We start from the raw sequence: 9,941 nt of genomic DNA on the forward strand, positions 1-9,941 counted from the left end.
ACATAAGTGAATCTTCCTTATATGGAGGGGAGGATATAGAAACCATCCCATTGACAATCTTCATGCACAGGTCATATTGACGACATAAACACAAAATTATGTAGTTTGTGGAAACGCTGCATGCTATAGACACCGGAATCTGTATTTGGGGAAACACAAAAAAATCTTATTTCTATATCAAAAATACTAAAAGATGAAAATAAAATGAAAACAAAAACAAAAACAAAAAAGCCAAACAAACAATACAGACAAAAGCTATGATATGTAACAATTTTATTCTATATCACGTACACTTGTATTGCAATGAGAACCATATATGTATATGATAAAACTATGAAAAAATGAACCAACATAATTATATTGATATGAGTATATAACTACAGGGCACAGAATAGGTACAGTGAACATGTAGCTTCCTGTGGTAAACAATATCTTTCTATATCAATATATCATCTTGAAATAATTCTTTGAACAAATTTTCTGGTATTTTACAGAGCTACTCTTTTTGGGATTTTTTTACATAAATTTTCCTCTCTCTTTCACAGAAATTTTACTTTCTTGTTTGTAGAAAGTTTCCTGTAATGAAACTCCATGTTTTGTAGTTCCTTGATGACCTTCATGCTCCAGATGTGAACATTGTATGATGTTTCTTGGCTATGTCATTTTATAAATTTTATAAAAATATTCATTTCTTCTTTTTCTTTCCGCCTTTCTTTCCTCCTTTCTTTCCTCCTTTCTTCCCTTTCTTTCCTTTTTTCCCCTTCCCTGATTTCTTTTTTTTAGTAGCACCATCTGGAAGTGCCCATTCTGGTACTTCCGGAACCTCACTGATTTCTTCCACTTCTGGCATTTCACCTTTCTTGGCGTCTCGAATGACATCCCAAGCCTCTGACGAATAACGTGCCAGGTCGATCGGGCTCACACCTGCAACAGTCTTTGCCTCTAAATTGGCTTTAGCCAGCACCAGATGTTTAACAGCATCCGCGTGGTTACCTGTAATAGAGGTTGATAATGATACATCTTTACTAGCAGTCACTTACAGGTAACCCCTTATAGGTAACTACTCACAAGTATCAACTCAGGTAACTACTTACACATAACCACTCACAGGTAACCACTCACACATAACCACTCACAGGTAACCACTTACACATTACTACTCACAGGTAACCACTTACACATAACCACTCACAGGTAACCACTTACACATAACAACTCTCAGGTAAAAACTTACACATAACCACTCACAGGTAAAAACTTACAAATAACCAATCGTAGGTAACCACTTAGAGGTAACCCCTCACAGGTAACTACTCACAGGAAACAACTCAGTTAACCACTCATAGGCAAAAAACAGGTAACCAACCATAGGCACATGTATCTAGTTACGGGCAATTCATCATAGGTAACCTCCTACATGTAAACCATCCACAATACACCAAATATAGGTAACATATAACAGGTAACCATTAACAGGTAAATACTCAGATAACTTGTCACGGGTACATGTAACCCACCGATGATAACCGAAATTAAGTAGTCTGTATGTAGATTTTGTCCGGAATATTGGCGAACAAATATGTACTAAAAGGTTTGTACCGGTATTTCTAACAAACTGGTGGAAAATGTTCTAAGGTGTGACAAGCTAGACCGATACCCCACCGACAAGTCAGTACTCACCCCTGGCAGCCAGATGGAGCGGTGTAACTAAGGATCCCACCACTACGTTGACATTGGCACCAGCCTCTATCAGCAATCTGACGATCTCTGCATGACCACCTAGTAAAGTCGTGAATATGGGTGTTATATGCAAGCACATCAAATGAAAGTCGTTATATATCCATACACAATGTAATCTTGCATGTACGTGTAGGTATTTTAAAAAGTTATCAAATGTTATCTTCGTGTTTTGTTAAATTATTTCAATATTTAGTCAACGGATGGACAAAAAAAAAACATCTCCATAGATATGGTACTATATTCTCCTGCGTGTTTTTAAAACGCATGTTTATAGTTGGTAGACGGAACTGAAAAGCTGAATAGCTCGAAAAGCCCATAGCTATTAACAGATCGACAAATAGACCAAGGCGAGAACCAGACTCCCGAACATCATTTAGTTTCTCCTCGTAAAAAAATTAAATAAAAAATCATCTTACCCTCTGCTGCCTTTGTTATTGCATACATCCCGGTCCCATCCTTTATGTTCGGGTTCACTTTCAGTCTCATCATCTTTTGTACAGTACTGATTTCTCCCCGTTCACAAGCCGTCACTAAGTGCGTCTCCACGTCCCTATCTATAAACAATCGGGAGAGCGATGGAGCTGCCATATTCTAGATTTCAAGTATGGCAGTGGTCACAAACAAGGAAAACCCACAATCAGACACATAATTTGCTACATAGACAGACAAACACAATTCTCCAACCGTCGTTAAGTTTTTGTTTACACCGATACCGCCATGTTGGAATGACACAAAAGAGTTCCACAGGGAGTAGCTATTATTTCAAACTGTAGAGTTGTGCATTTTAAAGGTTGATTGTATGTTTCTCTAGATTTGTTTTTAAGCTGTTTGAATGTTATGCTGTAGAAGACTGTCCAATGATAATAAAAAAAATGTGATTAATTTTGAATGCGTTAAACGTGTTAACTTTCTAGAAAACATATAAAGCGTTACATACACGTACCGGAAACAGTTTTACAAGTGTTGCATGAACTTTGTAATATTATTTTAACGCATCGGTACTGCTATCACATCAAAGGATGTCTCCATCGCTTTGAATATTAGAAAATACTTAATAAGTACTGGCGTATCCTAATAATTTGTACCCACTTTTTAAAGGCAAACGTTTGCAATTGACATCACACTACCAAATAAATAATTAATGTTAAATTCATAATTTTTCAATACAAATCGACAGCATTAAACAAGCATTCATTTATTTTAAATTGATATTGAAGCAATATGTTCTATCATAATCCTAAGAATTGATAATTAAACTTAGATGAATATTCTGATGTACAAGTGACTACAATTAAACAAAGAAAAAAACTTGACTTTGGAATAATTTAGATCTTTATATGGAACACGTCATTCTCAACATTTAAAAATCTTTTTTCGTAAGTTAAATTATGTAAATATTCCCTCTAATTATATGATTGGTAACCGGAAAACTAATCTTTCACTCGCCAAATTAAGATATCGATCAAGCATTCTAAATAATAACTTATTTCATGAGAATTTTATTTATTTTAAACTCTGTCAGTGTGGACATCATACTGAAAATACTTACCATTTCTTCTTTAACAGTAACAGGTACATAAATAAGAGCATAACATGGTATCATGAATTATCACACTAGACCTACAACTTATTTTACGTTGAAGTCCTGAATTATCTGTTGAAGGAAACGAAAGACTTTGTCTCCACACTTAGCAGTATATTTGTGATATAAATAGATTTTGATTTCTATACCTCTCTCTCAACCACTCCTCTCCCCTTTTATCATTTCCTCCTTACCAGCAACGCCCCTTCCTTTCCCAACATATCAAAGATGTCCCTTCAACATAATGGTATATGTAGTCATATATCAGTCAGTAAAATACACATAAATGTTTTAGTTAAATAAAGGACGGAGTCTGTGATCTTTCTCGTCTCAAACGGAACAGAAGGAAATTAATGACTCGAGAGAAAGTAACTAAATGAAAGAATTATGAACAGTGAAAAGTCGAATGAACGGAATAGAGGAATGTTAACTAGTGCCACATGGGTCGAGAAAGATTTCACTTACTCAACCTAAAACATTATTCATCAAATTATTCAAAAGTTTCCGTACTTTTCTTCAAAAGTGAACATGAAGATGGCCATCACTTTCCAACCCCCTCCCCACCCCCATCACTTTCCACCCCCCCCCCCAACCCCCAATTGTCCCAGAAGTGACTTTTTGAAACGTGTAAATCCGTTGAGTTTTTTTATGGGGGGGTGGCTGGTTGCGGGTCCCATTTTTCAGTTTTCTGCATCTGTATTTTTCATATCTATATTCCCGTGATTTTATCGGTTCTACTTGCATTCTGTCGAAACTAACCTCGCCAAAGCTTCACGCCTTCGGCGCTCGCGACACACGGCTTCGCCGGCGTTGCCAGGTTTTGCACACAACCCCCCCCCCCCCCCCCCCCCCCCTCCCCAATTTTAGATCCTGGCTACGCCACTGATTATTAACTGTTGTTTCTTTGTTGCTAACTAACATCTTTAACTACATATATTGGAAGTCAACAGAGCTATACTACTAAAAGTGTCTGATAACATCAGTTATTACAGTATAATTAGTTTTCCAAAGTATGATTTACTTGTAAATGAAATTTTACCGCAGGTGTTTCGTTTTATTTTGCATTTCGAAAAGTGATTTACCCGTTCTAGAATTTCGTTTTATCTCGTATCACGCATCATTTCAAATATCATGTGCCAAGTTCCGTTGCTGCTACAGACTGTTATTTTTTCTGCTCTATTTTCTGCTTTATATCGTTAGTATTTTGTGTTGTGCCGACTTCATGTTTTTGTGATCAGTGAATGTATATTATACATTTTCTGATATAGACACTCACTACATCGTTCAAACACACCGTACAACTGTTTGGATGATTAGGATGAGAACAGTTGTCCAACTGGAAAACAAGTGGGATGCCTGGTTAATTGATATTCCAAACAAACCTGACAATGTGAAGTTGTCAAGATCAAATATATGTTTTAACACAATTAGAATCAATTCTTCTTTCATGGACAGTTTCCTTTGTTTATCCCGTTTCTTTTGCTATTTCTCCTACCATTTTTCATTTTCAAAACTTTCTTCACCTTTCCAAAACAATACTTTGGAATAGAAATTAGTTATTAGATTTTGAAATGTTTACAGAAACAACAATTATGGCAAGAAAATATTAAAAACTTTCATCACTGGTTGCAATCTTATCCACAATCCTTTTCCAATCTGGATTTTTTCCGCATTTTCAGCCTCAATTTCAGGGTTTTTTGCTATCAGCCGAGTATTTCCCTTGTGAGGTCTTTACATTTCTTCCGATATCAATACAGATGTAGACATATAAAGCTTAATTAAAATATAAGATACTGGTGGCAAAGTATAATGGTATTGACTAGGTAATAAGCCCATCAAGTGAAAGAAAGACGGCACAAACTGAAATTTAATCGAACACTGGTGTAATTAGGCTATATAGAGTGAATTACTATTGTTTATAGAAAAAGTTAATTATGATGGGCTTATTGCCAGTCCATTATTGTTGTACCTGGTCTACGCAAAAATAAGTTTGACATATTTCTAATCTTATATTCAAAATCATATTGTCAAGTTGACAATCACCTCATTCACCTTGATTTACAGTCTCATTGACAAGCCTTGTTAACATGGCAAAGCAATTTTTAGCTTTTGTTTTTGTTCCTTTTTTAAGCCAAGAAGTGCCTTATTTACACGTTTGAGATAATGGAATGGGTTTTGAGTTAACATAAATATTAAAACTTAAAAATGAAGAATCACAAATCGAGGAAAAAATATACGAATGACGAAATCATAAAAATGACCAGAGATTTTGGTTGACAACATTTTCGTGGAGTTTAATGGTAAGGTATAAGATGTCCGGGAGGCTGACTTGTTTTTGTTTTGTTTTAATTTACTGAAGAGCATATCAAAACTGGCCCTGCAAAATCGTTTTATTTCACTTGCAGATATATTGATAACGACTTGTGTTTAAATAACAAGAAATTTATTGACCACTCCAATCGCACATACCCGCCAGAATTGGAAATCAAACACACGAGAGACTAGCATACGTCAGCTGCTTATATCGACCTTTTCCTATAAGGAAACCAATATGGACAGCTTTCCATCAAGTTGTCTCATAAGCGTGATGATTCCAATTTCTCTATAGTGAATTTTCCATTTCTGGATAGCAACATTCCTGCATCCACAACCTTTAGTGTCAAATTGTCGCAGTTGATTCGATATTCAAAGGCCAAGTCCAGGTACCACGATTTTCGTGCAAGAAGTCGTCAACTGGCGGTCAAACTCTTAACACAAGGTTTCAAAAGATAGATAGATAAACACTACTCCACGTGACTACGCTCGCATTTTCGAAACGAAGGACAGAAAAAAAAACAGCAGAGTATACGACCCAGCATTTTACAAACACATGCATATAAATAGCACCTCTGTGTATATCACAAGCATACCATTAATCATCATTACCGTTCTATGCTCTTCAAAGTTTTAGTAATATGACGACAGATGAGATAAATTAAATGCAATAGTGATGATGATTAACAAGTGGTTGGCTTTCTACTAAGAACACATATATCATCAACTACTAGTGAAAGTTATTGGATCCGAACAAGTGTATGTTACGAAATATTGAAATACTTCACTTTTGACATCTGATTTCATTCCACGGGCGTGACACAGCAAACGTCCCTGAGTAAATATGATGCCAGTTGTCTAATGATTCAGTGTTCACTTATTGGATGTGGGTGAAGTGATACCGTAATTAGTTTTTTTGTCAAAGTCAGTGAGATGGGAGTGTGTTGATTGTGGGAAAGGAAGTCATCATGTTTCTTATTAAGTACGTCTCTTAGATTGTGCCGAGATAGTTAAATCTTAACGACCCAAACTGTCATCTAACATCGAAAAAAGATTTCTTATATCCCATTAGATATATTATAGTGACGTCACAATGACAACGTCATCTATAAACGGTAGTATGACGTAGTATGACGTTATAAATACCAACGATATGGCTACTGAAATCATCACTGTATGCGGCGCTTAGAGATTAGGAACAACCAAAAAAGACAAATATTATTTGTGACATCATTGCTATGCCTCTCATTCTGTAAATCTGTCTGACTAGTATCCTGTAGACCAGCCGTAACTCATCATGTAATTAGATAAATAGACATCATAGGCGGTAAAAACTTTTATGAATGGTATGTGTATTCAAATCCCCCTGGCGGAAGCGAAGCGCGCAGAGGAAGGTGTGTGTGTGTGTGTGTGTGGGTGTGTGTGTATTCGAAATTCGATATTCTCTACTGATAAGTAGGAACCGGGGTCCTCCCTCAATTTTTTTTAAGCCTGGTGCAAAATGGTGTTTAATTTATACTATGGTTTTCATTCATTCTTGCACAAATTTATTATAGATGAAAGTGGTCTAGGTTTTACAGCTATGTGTTATTATTAGTTTTCATTCATGTTTTGTTTGGTTTCAAATAAAGGACGAGGATAATCTGGGGTTGAATAATTGTTCATCGTTATCATTAAGTACAGAATGGAATTGAAAACTACACGCATTCTTTGTGACCCAACTTCAGCAGTTATGGTACCTTGGCGTATACCCTATACTAGTACGGAACACAGAGCGATCCCCATTTCTACCAAATTTTCAGCCTGATTATTAATTTATTGTACAATGAAGAACAAAAGGAGAATGTCCCATGGGTGTATACCCAATTAACGTATTCCAGTCAATACATGGGGTTTTGTCACTACGTTCATTTTCGTATGGCGTTGGTGGGGAAAAGTGGGGAGGGGCTCGGACCCTCTGCACTCCTTTCTCCTTCTTTATCCGCCTATGGACGTCACAAATGTGTGCATTGCTTCTGAATTTTAAAAGTCTCATGGAGACATTGTCCGTCGCAATAACATCATGATTTTTGTAATATAGAGTGGGTTGGTGCCCCATGAATAAGAAAAATAAAGTGGAATAAATTTTTAGTGATGTTTCCAATAAAATTATCAAAACAAACTCTGACCGATTTGCATTTTCAGTTTTGGGTTTAGATTTTTTAAGAGAGCTCACGGATGAACGGGTTTTCTGTAGGCCGTTCTAGTTTTAAACTGAATAGCTGATGGTAGAATGAGTACAAAATTCCCGGTGAGAAGGTTGAAGGGATTTATGTCTAGAAAACATCATCATTTTGCTGAAGAGAGCAATTGCACATTCTTTGTTATCCTGTTCGAGTTCACACAAACGGTCTCGCAATTCACCAGCCTCTCATCTCATCAAAGGCTACTGGGACCGACTAGGTGTTCCTCAGCGAAGACGACACATTCCAGATGTTGTTTTATTAAATACGTTTATTGCTGATATAATGACTAACTAAACATTCTTTGAATCTAACCTCGTCATCAGTTTCTGTTCTATTCTCTGAAGGCAGTTGCCTTGACCTTGCTACTCGATAGTTACCAGCATCATGATGTTGACGCCATCATGTTGTGATATGGTAGGCAACTTGCTCAGTCATTAACCTCGATCTTCACCTACATAACATCCAATGGACATATTTCTACTCAGCTATATGGCAAGTGTGACATTATAAATTTCCATATTGTGAATTTTCCACTTTTAGTTAGTAACATATATGCTCCCGAAACATGGTGTTATTATGTCGCAGTTGATTCGATATTCAAAGGTTTGGCCTTAAACATGCTGTAGAATTCTCGTTCAAGTAACGCCACAAAAAATTGAATTTTTGTACTAGAGAATGAAAGTAATTAAAGGCGTTCCTTCAGAAGGAATTGAGTATATTGGAAAACCAATTTCTTTCACAGATGATATGTTTTGCCCATGCCGTTTGTGTTCTATAACTCATTGCAGGCTATCAAACTCCTTGGTATGGTTTCTTTGACAATGATTGTACAAAGGATACAAGTGAATAGAACCTTTTTATACAAAATTAGAACTAGCTTCATTAAAACAACAGTTTTTATAACTGCAATCAGTCATAATATTACATCACAACAACAACAAAAGATGCCAGATATTGCATATCAACAAAATGTTGTCAAGGATTTAATTACGAGGGGGAGAGAATTTCTACGGTTTGAGTCGTATACAATAAAAATAAATACATTTTAAAAACGAAGATATATCGTACATTTTATTACTCATTAAATTGGTACATTGGTACATCAGAAAAGAGATTTCACAACTTCATTAGCACATAGCATGTAAAACAAAGTCTAAAATGGTAGCTGATACCCTGAGTTTACAATTTGAAGTAAAGACAAATCGAGAAAACAATTTATGACGAAACTTCTATCACTTTCTCTACGAAATCGTACGATATAATGATATGAACTTAACTCACAGGAAAGCGCATTCCGTCGTTTAAATAATTCCCTAGTCTTTCACATATCTGCCTCACTTCAAATCAGTAATTCTGTCTAATTGATAAATATTGGTAGATAAAGTGTGAGACACAAGACAACAAAGAAACAGGTTGATAATTAGCATGTTAATGCATAAATCATTTGGAGTAGTTACATATAAACAGGGAATAGAACGTATTTGTGTGAATCCAGCCTTACATCGTTCTAAGGAGGAATAACAGGGAGGAGGCATAACACTGTAAAATGATTGGTAGCGTCTCCCTGTCGCAGTAATGCTTTTCAGTTCCAAGGTTGTACAAACAGCACGAGGCCCACTTCAGTACAAAAAAACCATAAAAAATAGAGCCAAATATCAGACTAAATGCATCATACAGCGGTTTCGTTCTTTGATGGCTCTTCGCTGACGTTATGGGTCTAAACTATGGAAGATAAGTACATGATTAATTACTATAGACAGGAACTTCAGATACCAGTTGACGCGATCAACAAGAAAAACGCCCAAAACTACATTACATATATGTACTTATAAAGATATACTATTGTGGGCGTTCAGGTGTCCCGTACATAGGGCTGACAAAGACGGGCGTTCGGTACATCCAGGATCTTTTATATAAGACCCATAAAGATAAGTATATGGGCGTACATTGTACATAGTGGTGAAAAAGTCCTGTTTTATTATGATTAGAACAATTCACTTGGAGGCCACTGATTCCCGAAATAAGAGAGACTTGTGGCTTTTATTGCACGTTTTATGAATGAATATTACATATTATCTAAC

At 36.1% G+C, this 9,941-nt stretch overlaps 1 protein-coding gene across 1 annotated transcript; it reads right to left on the reverse strand.

The window, feature by feature from the left end:
• Nucleotides 1-685: 685 nt before the first annotated feature.
• LOC132557521 (cyclin-dependent kinase 4 inhibitor D-like) lies at nt 686-2,328 on the reverse strand. The gene is made up of 3 exons (XM_060222016.1): nt 2,157-2,328; nt 1,681-1,779; nt 686-993 (listed from the first exon to the last, which is right to left on the reverse strand). Exons 1-3 carry the CDS (start codon nt 2,326-2,328, stop codon nt 686-688), a joined length of 579 nt encoding a protein of 192 aa, XP_060077999.1.
• Between the last annotated feature and the right edge of the window lie 7,613 nt (nt 2,329-9,941).

The sequence above is a fragment of the Ylistrum balloti genome, unplaced genomic scaffold (assembly GCF_031769215.1).
Source record: "Ylistrum balloti isolate Yb309-2 unplaced genomic scaffold, AGI_CSIRO_Ybal_v1 Utg370686, whole genome shotgun sequence".
In the NCBI taxonomy this organism is placed as follows: domain Eukaryota; kingdom Metazoa; phylum Mollusca; class Bivalvia; order Pectinida; family Pectinidae; genus Ylistrum; species Ylistrum balloti.

Excerpts from the sequence above, each read along its gene's own strand:
- LOC132557521 (XM_060222016.1), bottom strand. The coding sequence starts at position 2,328 with ATGGCAGCTCCATCGCTCTCCCGATTGTTTATAGATAGGGACGTGGAG. Across the intron at positions 1,780-2,156 it reads AATAACAAAGGCAGCAGAGG|GTGGTCATGCAGAGATCGTC; the intron begins GTAAGATGATTT and ends CGACTTTACTAG. Across the intron at positions 994-1,680 it reads GCTCCATCTGGCTGCCAGGG|GTAACCACGCGGATGCTGTT; the intron begins GTGAGTACTGAC and ends CCTCTATTACAG.